Raw genomic sequence first — 19,204 nt, 5'->3', positions numbered from 1 at the left:
TTCAAACCTCGAGCATGCATGCGCTATCTGCAGGGACGCAGAGTGCACGCACGTGATGTTCCCACGCCACGCCACGGCGCGCGGCGGCGGCGGTGGCGGCGGCGCGGCCGCGCTCCACTCCTCACGGCCACCGCCGCCGCCCTCCCCCGGCTAAACCACCGCGTCCACCGCTTGGCTAAACCGCAACGTGTAACACGAGCCGCGCGGTGTCGAGCGCGCGCGGCCCGCGGGTGGGCGCGGGCAGAGTTTGCTGGCCTGGCCTGGCCGTCGCAGTCGGCACACGCGGCGTCGGCTCGCTGGAACACGGCGTGCCGCGGAGTCTGGTTCGACGACCGTGACCGGCCGTCGCCATCCTCCGTCGACGCGGTCGCCGGTGGTCCTCCTTCGGGCTTCGTTCTCGGATCCGGTGCTGCATCGGTTGAGCTACACTGGGCCGTATGCATAGATGGGCTTTGCTTCGGTTGAGTTAGACTGGGCCGCCGGGAGGAAGAAGCTGGACTTTGCCTAGTCGGCTATTATTCGACCAAAAAAAAAGGAGAAAAGGTAAATTGAATCAAAATTACTATAATAACATGATTACCAAGTGGAAATATTTTATTATCCATCAGTGCATAATTTTCTCGTGAGGCTGCTACCTGCACTCAAGGTTTTTCTTTTTAAAAAATAACTTAGGTGCACTCAAGGTTATCATAGAAAAAAACCTTATGCACACTCAAGGTGTACGAAAAAGTATATTTTTCACGAGTAAAAACAGAAGGCAACATCCCCTTTTTTCCCAGAGAAACTTGCTCTCTAACCTGTCGTCTCAGAAAGCTATAAACACCTAACCCAACCGACAGTACAAGCGCCCCCAGGCCCAGCCCATTTAGCCCACAAGAAAAAGAAAAAGACAAAATCCAAAAAAAAAAAAGAAAAAAAAGGAAGAGTGAAGAAAAAAAAAGTTCATCATCTATTCATCTCTCTCCTCTCCTTATCCCTTCCCTTCTCTCCACCAAAACCCCCCCGACCCCGACCCGAGCCGCCCCGCGCTCCTCAGCCTCTCCGCGACTCCTCCCCCGTCCCCGAGCCGCGCCTCCGCCGCTAGGGCATAACCGCCCGCCGCCTCGGCGGCATCCGCATCTCCCGGTAAGCATTCCCACCGTCTTGAGCCTCCGCGCGGTGCACGCGGCCGCCGCCGTCCAAATTGGGTCGGGGTTTCTGATTTGATTGATTGGGTCCATGTGTTAGGGGAAGGGAAGGGAGGCGAGGGCGGATATGTCGGCGGCGCCGATACCCCGCGAGTGGGTGGGGCTGCAGCAGTTCCCGGCGGCCACCCAGACCAAGCTGCACGAGCTCCTCGGCAAGCTCAAGGAGGAGGTAGTTACACGCCTATACGACATTCCTTGTCTAGAGTCTAGACTGGTTAATGGTTTGGCGATGATTATATATATCCTGCCATTCTTTGCGTTGTTAAGAACTGGTGGTAATTGTATTTTTTTTGGCTACTGCGCCTGTGATGTGATTGTTTCTTTTGCTACTCTGATAAAGGATGTGAGCACATTGACAATTCTGGTGATGGGTAAGGGCGGGGTGGGGAAGTCGTCCACGGTCAACTCCATTGTTGGGGAGAGGGTCGCCACTGTTAGCGCCTTCCAGGTATCGTCTCTTCCCTGTTGGATTTGCCAGAGTGGCTTACATGTGGGTGTGTTGCTGAATGCTGTTCTTTGCAGTCTGAGGGTCTCAGGCCGATGATGTGCTCTCGCACTAGGGCTGGGTTCACCTTGAACATTATTGACACTCCAGGGCTCATTGAAGGTGGATACATCAACGAGCAGGCTGTCGAAATCATAAAGAGGTACGCCTCTAATATACCTCTTTTTTTACGTAGCGTCAAGAGAGGATTGCTTCACATTATAATTGCCCGGAATTGGAAACAAATCTACTGAAAATGATGATTTTTGTGGTGACATTTCTGAAACATTATTTTAGTTTGCTTATCCGCTTTGCGCATCCAGCAGTATAATGGTTGTAGAATGAGAAGATTTTATAATTTCTAGATTTAGTTTAAACACTATTCTTGATTCTACAAACGGAATTTAGGATGCTGTGAAGAGTCTTAACCATATAGTTTGTTAAGCTGTTTTTTTGTTTGCTATAGTCAGATTACTCTGACGGCAACTTGTTGGCCTTGTAATTTTGTTAGTTTTTTGGATTTTTAGTTTCTTTAACGGGATGATAGGTTTTAGCAGCAAACCTAATGGTTAAGCGGCTAATTATTTTTTGACTGGGTATCAGTTAAATAGGGGAACTGTATTAATAGTAACGGAGGGGTGCTGCTAGAGAGAAGTGCAACTATTGGAATTTTACAAAGAGAGAATCAGGCTGCAAGGAGTGACAAAAGGGATTTTTTTCTCTCTTAATTATATTAATAACAATTATGAAGCAACAAAAGTTATCTTTTTTTTTGACTGAATAAAAAGTTATCTTTAGGTTGTGACTGATTAATTTAGCCTTTGTGAAGTGTTCATTACGCTGTCTTCATTTTTTTTTGTTCACAATAGTCCTATACTTGAATCATGGATGTTATCTACGGTATTGCAGGTTTCTTCTGGGAAAGACTGTCGATGTCCTCCTTTATGTGGATCGCTTGGATGCATACAGAATGGATACATTGGATGAACAAGTTATCAGAGCTATCACCAATTCATTTGGAAAAGCCATTTGGCGAAGAACATTGGTTGTTTTGACCCATGCTCAGCTCTCACCACCTGATGGACTTGATTATAACGATTTCTTTACAAGAAGATCTGAGTCACTCTTGCGATACATTCGTTCCGGTGCAGGAGTCGGCAAACGAGAACATGGGGTAATGTGTATTTCACTCGTCACTCATATGAGAATTATCAACGTATCAGCATTTTTTTTGGCAATTTACATGCAACTTCCTCTGTCTAAACTAGTTTCTTTGCCTGTGTATTATTTAGAGTTTAAACATGCTTCTATTGAAAAACTCATGTGATTCTTCTGTTGTTGCTGTGTGTGTGCTCTAGAATAACAAAAATGCATATCCATGAAGACCATATTTGTCATTTCCCTTCTGTTTAGGTCTGTTGGTTTTTTCTGCACTACTCATCTGTTAGTATAATATGAATCTTAAGGCCTGTTTAGCATGGCTCTTGCTCCAGCTCCACAATTCCTATGAGCCCAATCAAATTGTTTCATCTCCACCCAGAACGGGACTGTAGCAGGGGTGGAGCTGGGTTCGAGCCACTCCACAACTCCACCCCAGACTCCTATAGCTAACTTTAAGAAGTTGGAGCCCTACCAAATAGGCCCTAAATATCTAATTATTTTTCAAAGTTATCAATATTTCATGCTCACAACTTCCAATGTTTGTTTCAATCTTGCATGCTCACCACTTCCAATGTTTGTTTACCTTGCTCGTTGGTATTTACATTATGAAGCCGAACCTGGGTTGTGCTTCACATTTTCGTTACTATAGTGTCTTAGTCAATGCTACTTAGGCATGGGTCTACAGTTGCTTTGTGGTCAGTATATATTTGTGTTTCCAACTTTTCTGTTTGCAAAATACAATACATTTTATGGCTGTTTGGGTGCCTAAATTTTGGTTGAAATGCTGTATATTCCACTCTTGAATAGGCTAGCACTTTCATATGCGTTCACACTGCACATGACAGGATGGAATTATACAGGTGGAGTTGAACTCTGCATTTTTGTGATCACTATATGTGGTGTGTCAGTCTTAGGTTATGCCTACATCTTTTTTCTCCGGCCTGCTATTTTTCTTCTGGCATGCCCTTCCATCAGAAATTATTTTCAGTAATTAACCTGAATCATTATTTTTTACTTTCGGGTATATTACACTGTTCATAAACAATACTTTATTTTAGGTGTTCACATTTTTTTTTCATTTTTCGGTATATTACACTGTTGACAAACAACTTTATTTCAGGTGTTCACAGGCAGTTGTGCCTGTAAAATCTCAGTCCTTTATCTCTATGAATGTCAATCTGATAATGGTGTGTGTTTGTTCTAGGATTTTCCATTGCCAATAGCATTGGTGGAGAACAGTGGAAGGTGCAAAACTAATGAGCATGGGGAGAAGGTTTGACTATCTCATTGTCGTATTTAACTTGCATTTGAATACGCCTATCTTGACATTCAGTTGAGGACACCATGCAACTGTATCACAGGTTCTCCCTGATGGAACTCCATGGGTTCCAAACTTGATGAAAGAGATTACTACTGTTGTCTCAAATGGGAGCAAGCCCATTCATGTTGATCAAAAACTAATAGATGGTCCAAATCCCAACAACCGCTGGAAGATGTTCATACCGCTCATCCTTATGGTGGAGGTTAGCTCGCTTGACACACCAGTTCAAAATCTAAGCACAAAACTTTTGCTTAAACATGTTTCACTTATGTGTACCATACTCTTCAGTATTTTTTTGTGGTAAAAGGTATCCGAAGGGCTATTCAGGCTGATATATCAAACGGGAAGCTCGATGACTGGGAGCAGCGTTACAGAGACTTGGTTGGAAGCAAGGACCCGGTTGATCAGAAAGGTTCATCGGCCATCAATCGCAAGGCGTGAGCTGAAGAATGAAAGGGCATGCTGTTCATGCATCGTGGCCCATTCAATTCTCCCTGCGTTTCTTTTCGCCCTCCATTCCAGTGGTCTATTTCGGAAGCTTTATAGAGTTCTCTGCGACAATCTGAGCAAATTTGCTCGTATTTTAGTTGCTAAAGTATGTACCGCATTTTATTTTGCTGTCGCAATTTTGCAAATGTTGTTGATCGAAACTTCAGTTATTTGAGTTTATTTTTCTATAAGTGGATTTTTTGAGTCCCTTTGGGAGTTATTGCCTGAGCACCCGGCAGACACCTATGCACTGTTGTGGGCTTGTGGCAAAATGGCAGATGCAAGCAAAGGCGGGGATTCCATTGCACACCCCCCCCCCCCCCCCCCCCCCGGCCCTCCCTAACCCCCCCAACTAGTTAATGGTGAGTGCTTTCTCAATAGACACAAGCATAAATTAGTTCAGACCATCACAAATCTAGTCAGGGTCGTATGTGCAAATAATTGCTTTGTTACTATCACTGTCGATGCTAAAACTGTTTCTCGACATAAAGCGATAGCATTGCATGATGGTAACGAAAACTTGCAAAATGCTTCAAATGCCAACTGGGTTCATCCTACCAGAACATCTCAACCTCAACCCCAAAGACAATGCCCCAACATGCACAAGATGCTCCCAATGATAATACGTACAAAATGCTTCAAAGGTCAACTGGGTTCATCTCAATCCCCAATGATAATATGCACATTATGGGAATAAATTCCACGTCAGGAAAGGACTACTTTCCAGACCCCTAGTTTCTAATACAGTACTACAAAATACGAAATGCAATATCACAAGTAGCAACATAAGCCAAGGCCTATTGTTGTGGCTTTTGTATGTGATATGAGTTACAAAAATCTTGGTATGGCTTGAAATTGTTTTGCCATGCTAAAAATTGTTTCTTCAAGCATTTATATATTTTTTCCTCAGCAGGTGGTATGCCTATAGCTGGAAACTCAAAATCCATCCTCACTGGGCTGAAATCAAACAAATCGGATGCCATTTGCTCAGGTCCAGAATGAGGAATTCCACCTCTTCCACAAACAAATGTCATAAAGTTTTCATCCTTATAAGGTGGTGTAGACGTATGCGAACATGAAGGGTTATCTAGCTTATGCGCTTCTTTATCCTTCTCTCTAGCAGCCTCGTCAAGAGTGGGCCTGTTATCAATCTGAGGCTCATAAACAAAATATGGTTTCTCATCTTTCACCTCTTGTGAAGCAGCCTTTCCATTACAGTCATCTGTATTGGCAATTGATATTTCAGGAACAAAGGCTTCAAGAACTTCTCTACACTGATGGCTTACTGAGCTGGTTTCTACCTGAGAAAGGCTGTCTATACCCTTGTTGCTATCTTCCATTGCAAGCAGAACATCTATAGGAAGTACTGGACCAACCAGACGATTTCCAGATGTTGCTTTGCCCATCAGATTCCAACTTGTGCTTAAAGGCTTTGACAACAGGAAACGCCGAAGCTTATTATTATCTGGAAAACATGCAGGAACTTCTAGATATTCATATATGCGTTTGTCTTTACTGCATGCAAACATGTCCTTGTATTTCGAGAAGGCAACAAGAAGTATATCTGAAGATAGTTTGCTCAATATGCTCTGACAAGCAATTTCGAAAATGTTCATGGGCACACTAGCATTGAATAGGAAATCTGAAACTGACAGAGAACATGACTTAGAGCTATCCTTTGCAAATACTGATACATCTTCACTAATAACAATTTGGTGGTTGTCTTTGTTGACATTTGAACCATGAATCTCCAATGCGCTGCGCAGATTGCCATCCAGATATTTAGAAAGGTAATGCAACTTCAAAAATATATACCTATCAGAGAAATTTTCTCCGTCAGTGTCAAGAAAAATGGATGAACTACAATCCGCAGATTTATGTTGTGATTCACCACACACAGCATCTTCATGCAAATCTCCAGATGCATGGAATCTTTGCATCTCTAACTTACCCAATGAAGTTAACCGGATCAAAGCAAAGCCACTGAATGATGACTCCAACATCGTGTTTGGAAGCATATGGTAGCCAATGATGGAGTTCCAAATTAGATCTGATGCAGAGCCATGTCCTGGAATGTGCCCCTTGAATACCCCTTCCATAAGTCCATTGCTGCCGCTCCACTGCTGGCCTATCAAAGAAATCCGTGATGGAAGATCCCAAGCATACAGGTGAGCATTTTCTGTAGAGCCTTGCTCCTTAGGGCCACAATAGAACAGATTAAAATCAGTGCTCCATAATGAACCAACCAAAATCGCAATGCCGAAATTTGATGCCCACTCATGCTCATTGGAAGGCCTCAGTTCAGATAGCTGAAACATAGCAAGATGACTTGGATTATCAAGCCCATGCTGCCAAGTCAACACAGGTGTCAAAGGCTGTCTGATATCAAGGACCATCAAGTGACGCTCTGTCACCACTGATATAAGAAGATCATCAAATGGAGCCTTGCAGAATGCAAGATAACATTCAGTCTTGACAAAAGGCTCAGTTTCAAACAACCCTTCCATCCCAACTCTTGCTAAAACCTTGTATTCACTATGATCCCCATATCTCAAATCAACCAAAAAGATGGCCTTGGTGTTGGCAACTATCACTGTCCACGGTTGTGCCCCGTACTCACAGCTTAGCCAGACCCTACAGTCATCCTCGCAGCCAAGACCAACCTTCATCTTGCCCCCACGCAGTGTATCCAGATCGAACCAGCACAGCTCCCCACTTTCCAGCAACACTAAACATTCTGACTGCAAATGCTTGCTCCAGCACGCGTGCACAACAGCCACGTCGAATGCCTGCTTGGCCGTAGGCACGAGCGCGGGGGAACCAGAACTCCGCGACTCAACCTTGAACCAATTCACCGAGTACAACGTCGCAGCAAGAAGGAATCCCTCGACAAGGTCGTCACCTGAGTCCGACGGCCAGGAGGGACAGCAAGCCGTGACGGCAAGCTGCTGGATGCGGTGCCTGGGGTGCATGAACCCATCACTCTGAACGGAGGCGGAGAGGGGCGCGGAATTGGCAATGGAGTCCAGAGTAACGTAGGAGACCTGGTCCGCATTCTCGCCGGAAGGGAAGAAGAGGACGAGAGACTGCGACGAGGAGCGGGCGCGGCGGAGGACGGCGAGCAGGTTGGAAGGCGCCGGGAGGGGCGGGGACGGCGGGGCGAGGACCGTCTCCGACAGGGGGTCGAGGTCGGAGTAGGGGATGAAGGAGGAGGAGCGGACGAAGTGGCGGAGGAGGCGGCGGAGGCCGCGGGAGGAGGGGCGCGGGGGCTGGTAGGGGGAAGGGAGGGCGAGGAGCGTGTCGTGCGGCGGGAGAGGGGAGAAGAGGAGCGGCCCGTAGGCGGCGGCGGACGGGACGAGGGACGGCGGCGCGAAGACGGAGGAGACGGGGAAGAGGAAGCGCCAGTCGTCCGAGAGGTTCATGGCCGCCGACGGCCACCCCGCGCCGCGGGGCGACCACGCGGCACGCCCCGCTGCGAAGGGATGCAGGCGAGCGAGCCGACGGAGAGGCGTGTGGAGGGAGGAGGAGTTGAGACTTGGGAAGAAGCGGCGGCGGCGGCGGTCTGAGCGGAGGGAGTAGCCGCGAGGGGGCGTGCGCGAGCGGAAGACGGGAAGTCGGGGAGGTGGGGGTTTTTGGCGGCGTCTCTCGGATTCTCAGTTGGATCACCGTGCGGAAGGAAAAACTTCGGTGTGCTGGTGCCCGAGAAATTTGAGACTTTTGCCTTTGCTTTTGGTTGGATGGGAACGGCAAGTTATTTTATAAATAGGTTTTGATAAAGAGTTATTTTGATTGGATTTAGATGGTACATTATTTTATAAATAGGTTTCGATAAAAAGTCATATTTAACTGGATGATCTTTTCCGAAAACACATCTAAAATACATAAATAGATAAACGGCAAAATCAAGAAGGACCTATGATACATGTATTTCTCTCTGATATCTTCGTCACTAGTAGACCCATTCTTTTTTCTTAGACGAGCTACTTCTTCATGATAGGGTTACCTATTGCCTTCTTTTTACATCTTATGAAACTGAGTTTTATATCGGTGAGTTTCATGCTATACTTTTTTGTTGCATTAACCGGTCTTCATAAACAGATGCATGTGGAAAATTATGTCGATTTTAAATCAGTTTTAGATTTAGGCGATAATCATAAAAAACAGTTAACGATTGGTTTCTCAAACTGCTAAACGGTATATTTTTTATTTTTCAGATAAAGTTTATTATATCATTTCCTAAGTAGAACTTCATAATAGTTAATTTTATTATTAATTAATATCATTAAATAGCTATAAAAGAATCAGACATCGCCTCTCATTCGTCCTTCGTTTTTGGAATTGAACTCAACCTATAGCCTGGGTTTGGGCTCGGGCTTTTCTGTGCTGGGCCTTCTTCTTTCCCAGGCCCACACACAACCAACAAACCATACACTTGCCCCTCTCCCAGCTCTTCTTTTTTATTCATCCTCTCTCTCTCTCCCACAGGAGAAGGTCACCTTCCCGACGTCGTGAACTCGTGATTGGAGTGCGCCTTGCCTTAAGACCATTTTTTTCCTCTCCTCTCTCTCTCTGCCCCTCCCTCTCTTCCATGCGCCACGCCTCCGCCCCGCCCCAATTTTCCCAAATCCAAGCGCTCCCAGCCCGAGGCCTCGTCCCGCCGGAGCAAGCCGCGCGCCGCCTCGGGCGCTTTCTCCCCGAGGCTACCCCCCCCCCGCCGCCGCCGCCGGATTGGCGCGGAGTGGAGATCCGCCCTGTCTCCCACAGTAAGCCGCGACTTGCTTCGATTTGTTCCGGTCTTTTCGCCGTCGGCGGTAGAGCCCGAATCCGGCCGCGAATTCAGAGCCGGCGAGGGTATTGGTTGGATCTGCTGGATGCTCGGGGCCACAATTTTGAGGGTAGGAGCGTGGAATTGCTGTGGAGGATCCGTAGGTTTGGCATTTTGATGTGCCTCCTGGGGCTCCTGTGTCTCTTCTGTAGGCTAATTTTCTGTTCCGATGCGTATCCTTGATGTCGTTCGGTGTTACTATCACTTCAGACAACAACGTCGCCATTACAGTAGTACTATATTATTCCTGTGCGAATTCCTTAGTGGTTTAATCGCGTGAGTGGTAACGGACATATGACTTTAATTCATCCCGGTGGCTTTTCCTCAAGGCGCGGGGAATTCAGGATGGCTATTTTGCCTGAGAGATTTTATAAACTTAGCACCTCCTCTTACTTAGGACAGATATAGCCGAAGAATGTAGCTAGCCAAACTTTTTAAACGTAGACTACCAATATACACACCAGTGTTTTGATTAGCACTTAATTTTTTACTACCGTGTTGATTGGAAAATTACTGGTTAGATAGAAGTATACTGGAAATCGTGTTAATATATGGAATACTATTACTCGTGCACATGGAAAATAATTATGAAGTGGTCAAACCCCTAATGCCCGGGGTTTCAAACCCATGTCATGGCTACACACTCCTCTGCTCCCACCAATAGGAACAAACCCCAGTTCTGTTGGCATACAGATAGAACCATCCTATAAAGATGTAATCAACTGAAATAATTCTGCTCCTGGTTGCCTGAAGGTTCGAGTGGCTTGTCGTCAAGCATGAAGCATTTATTTCTTGCTAATTCGTATGGCGCATTAAAGTGGCACACATTCCTTACCTAAATTCTTTTCTGTTCGACACGAAACCTTCCGTGACTGAAATACATGAATAGCCTTATCGTTGTTGCAGCAAAGGCAACAATTATCTAATTTTAGTATAGTAGTGTCCAACTGAGGGTATAAATGTTTAACTAAGGATGCAAATGCCACGTATTTCCAGTGGTCCTTTATTTCTTTCCTTTTCTTTTTTGAAAAAAGGAGCATAATCTGAACTCTGAAGAAAAAAAAAAACATCACCGTGATCCTTGTGTTGACAGCTACTATTAATAATAGCGGATGATATACACCTTAATGTGAGGCACATCTTGTGGGGTGTGCTGGGTGAGGAATTGAGGATGACACCATAAGTTCTTGCTTAAAGTAACCTCCATCGTCAATTCTACCCACATTTCTTTGACACATGTGGACAGCTGGAAATTCCATAGGAGTCTGATAAAGAGTTAAAACTACTGAAGAGTTCGGTGATGTATGCTCTCAAATTTCACCATCATGGGGGGTCCTAATGTAATTCAGTACTCCCCCAAGACTCAAGGTTTTAAAAGTTAAAAATACACAAACATGGATTCTCATATCAGTACAGTGTGAAGTAGCCAGCCATAAGTGACAGTCACCTATTTGTGATATGCACATAAAACTATTATCTTTTTGGGCACTCATGGTACTATCTTACAAATGATACACATGTTTAACCTGTCTCTCCTGTAGTCAGCTTGTTGTTAGAATATTTTGATTAGCTTTTGTTTTTTTTTTTGGAGGCAAAACTTATTAATACATTGTGTGATCTTTTCTTTGTACTTTTGTTCCACAGTGCTAGTAAAATAAGAAAAATCAGCTACTGCATCCATGATACTTAGAGACTCCACTGCTTCATTGACCAAGAAAATATAGAAGATCTAGGTGTCTTGTAGGTAGGAAGCTTCTACCTGTTGTTTATATATTCGTTGTTTCACCTGATATAAATATCTGCAATGTTTCTTGGGTTCTGAGTGTTTTTGTGAACTTCTGTTTATTCCATTATTCTATGCTCTGATAATGATTAATTAACATCTTTCCTTTCAGTTTTTTTATCTTCATGATCAAACTTGTTAGCCAAAACCTTGTTTTCCACTTTCCTGAAAGCAAGGAAGATCTAGTTTAGGCACTTTCGAAATCATTACTGAAGAAGAAACCATTAAGGCTCATGATTATTGATTAATTTTGAATTTATGTATGAAAAAGTCTTTGTTTTCATGCTTTATACCGCAACAGGATTTTATGCTTCACCTAAAGCCTACTACCTTTTATGATATCAAATGCTAATGAAGTCCTGCTAATTGTAGTGATTGTTATGGTCTTACGTGATGATTGATAATTGCACGATGCAAATTGAGTAAACGATGTTATTTCTGTGAGTTGTGCATGAATGTAAGAGACTTGACTGCATGGGTAGGTGAATTAGTATTTTATTTTGCTTTTGTTATTTGTTGTGTTGACTTTGTTCACTCTAAAAGTCTAAAACAAGAAATAACCTGTTTCTGGGTTCCAAATGCCACAAACTGAGCATGAGATGATGAAGAAATTTAAGAATATACATGTACAAAGGTTAGTTGTGGTTAAGTAACGGCAAAGTATTTTAAGATGAATTTGTAATTTTTACAGTAAATTCCTCACTTTTGCCAGCCTTAGCCATTTCTATTTTAATGTAGTGCCTGTCTTCTTAAGCTAACCTGGTAGTGGAAGGTTCCATGCTATTGCCTCTTGCTTTAGAGTGAAATTCATGTCTTATTTTTCAGAAGTAAGGTGTTGAAAGGAATAGATTATTATAGGGGAGGAATAAAGAATGGGAAAAGGAGAGGTGGCCACTAGGTCCAAATCTCAAAAATCATCGGCAACGCAGGTTTGTGCAAACAATCTAAAAACTGCAAAAGCAATTACTAATTAGTGGTATTATCTTACCACATTTTGCTTGTTTCAGAATGAACAGAGTACGCCCACTAATCCCCCTACTGCATACCCTGACTGGTCTCAGTTTCAGGTTCATAAAACGAGTTCATCTTGCATCTGTTTTAATTTTGTGCACTATATTAATTACTTATTGATTAGTATAAATCTGTAGGCATACTATAATCCTGCTGGCACAGCTCCAATGACCCCGCCAGCTTTTTTCCATCCAAACATGGCTCCAAGTCCTCAGGGGCACCCATATATGTGGGGTCCACAGGTACATTCACATTAATTTCCCGCTATAGATGTAGTCTTCTGGTTGGCCTACTAACATTTGTACTTTTTTTTTATCAGAATATGTCTATATCAGTGTAAGCATAAGTAATAGTAAGCAAATGGTATCATCGGTCTTTCTGCTGCATGAGATGCATATCTTTTTTTTTTAACCTTTGGCCTTAGGGTTTTGCTAGTTTTTCTTTTGTATGAAGGATGTTGTTAGCTACTCTGAAGCTATGGAAAATCAGTTTTAACTTGTGATGTTTTATTCCTCTGGTGTCAGATGATGCCTCCCTACGGAACACCACCACCATATGCAGCGATGTATGCGCAAGGCACACCATATCAGCAGGCACCTATGCTACCAGTACTCATTCTAATGTTTTACTTAATAAAATATTTTGTTGTCATGTTATGCAAATGACTGTCATCAAAAGAATATCATTCTAATTGCCTCTATATCAGGGTTCACACCCATACAGTCCTTATCCAGGGCAGTCACCAAATGGGGCAGTTCAAACTCCTGTAAGTTCTTGTGCATCTTTTACCTTGTTGTTGTAGAAGGCAAAAAGAATATCATCAAATCCTCTTATTTTATCTCTGTATCGTTTAGTTGTGTTTGTTTATTCCAGCTTCAGTGATCTTTCTGTCAAAATTGTTGCTCATGCTATCATATTTTAGATATCTTTTGATGTAAAATCAATTGGTTTATTTCATTACATGTCTACTTAGATTAGATATGATTATGGTTGAAATCATGTTATTAGACATCTGCTGGCGGAACAGAGACAGATAAGTCAAGCAAAAGTAAGCGGAAAACTCCCCTGAAGAGATCGAAAGGAAGCTTAGGTAATCTGGATGTAGCTGCAACCAGAAATAAAAAAACACCTGCAAAACCTTCAGCATCCTCCTCCAATGAAGGTTCTTCACAAAGGTAGCTCCTTTTCTTCCGATTATCTGATTCTTGTGGATAAATGCTGATTTCTTTTTTCTTACATATGATATGCAGTGAGAGTGGAAGTGGAAGTTCTTCTGAAGGAAGCAGTACAAATTCCAAAAGTGTATGTCACTCGTATTGCTTTTGACGTTTGACTTCATTTTTCTAACTAGTAGAAATTCCAAAGGCACCTTTTGTTTTTACCACTCTGGCATTCTCTCCACTACATAAGGTCTTGTTTGTCACGAGTAATATCTAGACTCTAAACTTTTGTACTACTGCTTATGACACCCATAATTATGTCATATGATGCTCCCTCCACTTTTTTGTTGGTGCCTTTGACTTTTTGGTCTATGTTTGACCATTCATCTTATTCTTACAAAAACATAATTATTAATTATTTTGTTGTGATTTGATTTATTACTAAATGCTTTTTAAGCATTACTTACAATTTTGCATATTTGCACAAAAGTTTCAAATAGGACGAACAGTAAAATGTAGATTCAAAAGTCAATAGCATCAAATGAAAAAATGGAGGGAGTATTTAGTGGTGCAAGTCAGTTGGGTACTAGGGTTGGCACACTGGCTCTGCAGATTAGCACTCAGAAACCCACCTAGACTAGTTGCATTGTGCTTCAGGTATGGTTCAGGATTTTTACAAAATAAAAATCTGCAAACCTGGTGATAATAGGATGCTGACCGATAATGAAACCGTTTGATTTTGGTGAAATATTCAAAAAATCGAATGAATATCCCTTCTATTAAAGTTCTTAATCATTGTCCATAGCCATTAGTTTATTTTATTTTATTATTAACAGTTGTGTTGATTATCCATGCATTATTCTGAAGGCCTTAGGAGCTTACTTTCTGCACCAAATACTTATAGTATATGGATCTAATCTTTTTGTTGCATGCATGTTTGGTTTCTTTTTATACATTGGGCATATCCATGCTTCCATTCTCCTTTCAAAATGCACTATAGCCTTCTAGCTCATGAACAAAGTAGATGGATGCGCCAAATTCTCTATGCTTTTACCCTGCCTTTTTTGATCTTTTTTACTTCATATGATTATTTTCTTGCTAACCTAAGACAAATATGTATAATTTGCTTGCAGGGTTCAAGGAAGGAAGGTTCTGAGCATGACCAGGGTAATGGTAGGATTAAAACCTCTCTAGTATATGGAAATTCCATGTATACTACTGGAAGCTTCTCTTGATTGCAAATATGGCAATGGAATTTTGCTTGCCACAAATATGCCGCTGCTATTGCAAACTTATGGCTAAATATGCTGTTTCTACGTTGGGCCTGGGTCATATTCCAAATCCATGCCCAAATAGTACCATTAAATTCAAATGCAAGCTTCCATTCCGTAAATGTTTCCTTGAGTGAAATTTTAGAAATTTTCAATCTGTGAATGGCTCCATTTTGATTAGACACTAGATATTTCAAGGAATAAATTTTGCAGAACATCATGTATGACTAATTCAGGAAGCCCCCCCCCCACCCCCCTATTTAACCTGTTAAACGATATAAGTTACAGTTTAATCCCCCAAAGTTATTTCAAAATGTAGGGGCGAAGGGGACAGCCAACGCCATATTGGGTATGGCTTTGGATTTGGAGTGGCAAATTTGGTACAAGCAAAATTCTGATGACATGTTAGGAATGATGATATTTCCAGTGGTATATAAGGGGTTAATCGAGAATATCTCCGGTGGTATATAAGGGGTTCCCCCCTAATATAGTACTGAAAACATATTCTAAACCAGCCATTGTTTGTTTTTTGAAGGATAAAATTGTGAAACTATGCCTTTTTGTTACAAGAATGAATATATTAGTTAAGACATAAGAAGCTTTTCTCTTGTAGTAATAATAGACTTCAATCTAATTACCTTATTGTACAGATGCTAGCAACAAAGGAGCCACTGTTCAGAGCTCTGCAGTTGAACCCGTACAAGCGTCTACTGGGCCAGTTGTGCTTAACCCTATGATGCCATACTGGCCTGTCCCTCCTCCCATGGCTGGCCCGGGAATGGATTACTGGGGTACTCCTGCTTCAGTACCCATGCATAATAAAGTAATTGCAGCACCGTCATCAGCTCCTTCATCAAATTCACGTGATATTGTTCTCAGTGATCCAGCCATACAGGTATGTTACTTTGCATGATTTGTTTATTCTTGTTTTTGCTGTGTTGCAGGAACCAGCACTTTTTTCTGAGTTTTTTTAACAAAAAAATGTAGGACGAGCGAGAACTGAAGAGACAAAAGCGGAAGCAATCAAATAGGGAATCAGCTCGGCGCTCAAGATTGCGCAAGCAGGTCTGTAGTTTCTGCACCGGTTTGCATGATGTAGCTGTGATTTGCTCATCTTACTATCTTTGGGTAGTCTGATAATCTAGGAGAGGAAAACTTGGATTCAACCTAATCAGCAGTGAATTTAGATAAGGTTGAGCTTATTTGAATTGACTGCAGGTGGGAATAATGCTTAAATATGCATAGCCTGTGTGGTATGCATGCTATGCTAGAGCCCTGGATAATGTTGGTGTTATTACTTCCATTCCATTGGATTATAATCCAAAGTTGATTTTGAATTTTAGAGGATTTTCTTTGTTATTTTCATCAGCTCTCTTTTCATAATTGCTAGAAGACAAGTAAAAGATTTACCCAGAATTATTCTTAAAATTGAAATATCTTTGGATTATAACACCATTGTTGCTGAACCAGTGTCTTAGTTGAGAGTAAGAGTATAGATAAGTGCACTTCAATGACAAGTCAGTGAGTCATAGAAATGGCACCTACATTTTCGACAGGGGTAGAGAGGTTTTCTAACTTTCTTGAGATACATCTTTAGAACACACTGCATATTTGTTTCTGAAGTAATGCATATATATGCAAGCATGGGAAACAACTTCCCAATACAATATTAGGTTGACTGTATATATTCTCGATCAATTCTCTTTTGGTTATATAAGGGTGGATTGGTTCATAAAGTTTTGTTCTTGGCTTCCTTTTTTGCTTCTCGAACATGTAGAAGAGCTGTGTTCTTAGCTTCTTACATACATGCATACCATTGCCCATTATACTAGTTTACCAACCATATCTCCTTTTGCTGGTATGGGCATGAGGGTATCGAAACTGTTGCAGTTACTGGTTACATTATTATGATAGTGGATGTATATGACAAAATAAGCAACACAATGTTATTTCTGTGGTAAACTTTATATAAATTTACCGTTGACCTTCATTTTGGTACATTATATTTGTTGTAACAAATGAAATATACTACAGGCTGAATGGGAAGAAGTAGCCAATCGAGCTGATTTGCTAAAGCAGGAAAACAGTTCACTTAAGGAAGAATTGAAACAACTTCAGGAGAAGTGCAATAGTTTGACCTCAGAAAATACAGATTTACATGTAAGATTTGTGTTCTTTTGCTATCCTACAGTTTATATAAAGTGCAGTCCACAATAGTTGCTACTTTTAGTTTGCTGCAAATAAGAATGAGAAAGGAAAACCAGACTGGTAGATTACTCAATCCTCACAGGCTGCTATTTCAAAAGCATCAGTTCACTGATAAGCACACCTGAAGTCCTGAACTTATGCACCTTGTTTTATAAGTCTGGAGTTAACGTTTTATTCTTTACTTTGAAATATATTTAAGGCGTTTTTAATGATTGTAGGAAAAGCTTAAAGAGCTTGAAGGTGAGAAATCAAATGGAAACTGGTATAAAGAGTGAAAGGCTGTAACTTATCACTTTCTGACTTCTGATGTAAGGAATAATTACTTAGAGCAGCCATTGCTATTAGAGAGTACAATTTCTTATAATTTTCTTTTAATTTTTATAATTTCTTTGAATTTTCAGATAAATTGGAGGCGACATGGTAGGTCCGATAATTAGGAGGTATTCATGTATGCTATTAGATTTTTGGCCGAGAGGTAGAATTGTATCATAGAGTTTGACATGATGGCTACAGATTCTTCTTCCAGTTGCCGCGGCTGCTGTACTCTTATGTTTTTTCTTCTTCTTGCACTTGTGTAAGATGTTATGTAAAAGTCCCCAAGCGATGTTTGAAACTCTGGGGTTTAGCTTCTGAGATAGTTGATGTAGAGCTGCTCATTGAGAGTCTTTACCTGAATTAACGTGTCACACTTATAATTTGTGACATATCGTTCAGATAATTAGAGGTACAGATTTGTATAACGTACTAACGGGTCGTGAACTCTGTGATAAGGGAATTCTGTTCATTTTGCTCTCCTGGCTGCATCATTCTTTGGTAAAGGGAAGATAAACTGGGAAACATTTTCACCCGGAATATTAATGCGGCATATCGTGGCCATGTTCGGCTTGGTGCCAAATTACCGAGATTTGCTAACGCAAAATTTAGAAATATTCTGGTATCATTAAATTTTGGTAAGGTAGAGATATTTAGGTTAGGTGCGCTATATTACCTTAGCTAATTATAATTCTTAGTACATTTTTTGTCGTGTCTGTAGCTCAACTATACAACGATGTGTGAGTATTCTGGAGCTGATTTGAACTTTAGGATTTGATTTCAGAATCAATTTTAATAAAAAAAATTGCCACTTTTGTTGCATTGTTATTTTAAACAAGACAAATAAAAAACTCCACACAAAATCAACAATCCAAAGCATGTCTTTAGCTTCTTGTCAGGCGTTATGATTTACTTTGCTGTACTGATTCAAACATCGACCGTTCAGGGTAGATAGAATATGTCTTCATTTCCATTGTGTTTTTTGTATCTATTTATTTCTTGCATTTTGTGAGCTATCCAATCCAATCACTTTACGCGATCCTTTTTGCCTTTTGTTTGTAAGTCTTTGTGGTCTCCAAAGTCCAGCCATTATCTTTTTGCCCGTTTAGGCGTTTAGAGTCTACGAATAAAAGGCCATGATTCTGTTCAAAGTTCTACATGCCTTATGATCCCCTTTTTTTCTTCATTTGCCTCACCAATCTTGTACTTTTTGTCAAGCACATGGGTGGCTTCCTTCCTCTTTTATTTTTTTTAAAAAAAATTGTTTTTCCTATTTAGCTGGTAAAGCATCTGTATATCATGACAAACTGAAAAGTCATGACAAGCCCTTGTTAATCCAACTCATTATCTTCCAGGAGCATATGCTTGTCTCTATCCACCTAAGTTTCCAGAATTCGATTGATATTATCATGAGCTTTTTCCTGTGCCTACCCTTGAAACTAGGCAAGTACTTCTTTCAGTTCCAGAGCTCATACTATCACTACATTACTGCGAACAGTAGTAGCAAACATTGCTTGCCAGATGAACACTAAACACGCCAACTCCATTACAGTATGTACAAGACAGATTTCAGATCTCAAGCATGGAAGTATTGCAGTCTACAGCTTCTGCTCAATGCCATGACATTCTCACAGGGTAAACTTTCCCTTTCCTTCCCTGTCCCCCTTCCAACCATCCAAAGGGAATGGCAGGCACTGTTGGAGTACACAACCATTGCATGGGATCCATCATAGAACAGCAGTTCGCCAGTTTCATTATCTATAAAAAAGAATCCAGAGAATAGCAGGTGCAGCAAGGACAAAACCAGTGGAGTTTACTTGCAGGCAGGCATGTTGTGCAGCAGAAGCAGAAGAAAGTGAGAGGAAAAAAAAATGGCAAAAAGCTACACCTCCAAACTGCTCTCTGACAAGAAATTGAATCATGCACTGTTCATGACCATACCATTGGCACACTAGATTAATTGAAACCCTGCCCACAGAAGTACGTAAGGAT

General features: G+C 41.6%; 3 protein-coding genes across 7 annotated transcripts; 2 read left to right on the top strand and 1 right to left on the bottom strand.

The window, feature by feature from the left end:
- Positions 1 to 933: 933 nt before the first annotated feature.
- LOC102721527 (translocase of chloroplast 34, chloroplastic) lies at positions 934 to 4,833 on the top strand. The gene is made up of 8 exons (XM_006649646.2): positions 934 to 1,125; positions 1,228 to 1,356; positions 1,528 to 1,635; positions 1,710 to 1,834; positions 2,581 to 2,845; positions 4,037 to 4,105; positions 4,194 to 4,355; positions 4,442 to 4,833. Exons 2-8 carry the CDS (start codon positions 1,255 to 1,257, stop codon positions 4,592 to 4,594), a joined length of 984 nt encoding a protein of 327 aa, XP_006649709.1. The 5' UTR covers positions 934 to 1,125; positions 1,228 to 1,254; the 3' UTR covers positions 4,595 to 4,833.
- Positions 4,834 to 5,276: 443 nt separating this feature from the next.
- On the bottom strand, positions 5,277 to 8,197 carry LOC102721249. The gene has a single exon (XM_006649645.3). It carries the CDS (start codon positions 8,062 to 8,064, stop codon positions 5,440 to 5,442), a length of 2,625 nt encoding a protein of 874 aa, XP_006649708.2. The 5' UTR covers positions 8,065 to 8,197; the 3' UTR covers positions 5,277 to 5,439.
- Positions 8,198 to 9,139: 942 nt separating this feature from the next.
- On the top strand, positions 9,140 to 17,641 carry LOC102720962 (bZIP transcription factor 1-B-like). Of its 5 annotated transcripts, none has more exons than XM_015835478.2 (15): positions 9,140 to 9,405; positions 11,112 to 11,211; positions 12,076 to 12,179; positions 12,258 to 12,317; positions 12,399 to 12,503; positions 12,786 to 12,854; positions 12,968 to 13,027; positions 13,270 to 13,436; positions 13,512 to 13,563; positions 14,555 to 14,594; positions 15,343 to 15,587; positions 15,680 to 15,757; positions 16,727 to 16,852; positions 17,119 to 17,208; positions 17,302 to 17,641. In XM_015835478.2, the coding sequence occupies exons 3-14, from the start codon at positions 12,123 to 12,125 to the stop codon at positions 17,173 to 17,175; spliced, it is 1,116 nt and encodes a 371-aa protein (XP_015690964.1). In that variant the 5' UTR covers positions 9,140 to 9,405; positions 11,112 to 11,211; positions 12,076 to 12,122; the 3' UTR covers positions 17,176 to 17,208; positions 17,302 to 17,641. The 5 variants fall into 5 exon arrangements, with proteins under 5 accessions (XP_015690964.1, XP_015690963.1, XP_006649707.1 ...); XM_015835477.2 differs by having other exon boundaries at positions 12,786 to 12,869; positions 14,555 to 14,588; XM_006649644.3 differs by having other exon boundaries at positions 12,786 to 12,869.
- The last annotated feature ends 1,563 nt before the right edge of the window (positions 17,642 to 19,204 follow it).

The sequence above is a fragment of the Oryza brachyantha genome, chromosome 3, assembly GCF_000231095.2.
Source record: "Oryza brachyantha chromosome 3, ObraRS2, whole genome shotgun sequence".
NCBI classification, from domain to species: Eukaryota; Viridiplantae; Streptophyta; class Magnoliopsida; order Poales; family Poaceae; genus Oryza; species Oryza brachyantha.
This window is presented reverse-complemented; position numbering and strand designations above follow the sequence as displayed.

Bases quoted from the DNA above. Each gene is read 5' to 3' on its own strand.
- LOC102721527 (XM_006649646.2), top strand. From the start codon at position 1,255: ATGTCGGCGGCGCCGATACCCCGCGAGTGGGTGGGGCTGCAGCAGTTC. The intron at 1,835-2,580 runs GTACGCCTCTAA...ACGGTATTGCAG, and splicing joins GCTGTCGAAATCATAAAGAG to GTTTCTTCTGGGAAAGACTG. The intron at 2,846-4,036 runs GTAATGTGTATT...TGTTTGTTCTAG, and splicing joins TCGGCAAACGAGAACATGGG to GATTTTCCATTGCCAATAGC.
- LOC102721249 (XM_006649645.3), bottom strand. From the start codon at position 8,064: ATGAACCTCTCGGACGACTGGCGCTTCCTCTTCCCCGTCTCCTCCGTC.
- LOC102720962 (XM_015835475.2), top strand. From the start codon at position 12,123: ATGGGAAAAGGAGAGGTGGCCACTAGGTCCAAATCTCAAAAATCATCG. The intron at 13,028-13,269 runs GTAAGTTCTTGT...TCATGTTATTAG, and splicing joins ATGGGGCAGTTCAAACTCCT to ACATCTGCTGGCGGAACAGA. The intron at 15,588-15,679 runs GTATGTTACTTT...AAAAAAATGTAG, and splicing joins TCAGTGATCCAGCCATACAG to GACGAGCGAGAACTGAAGAG.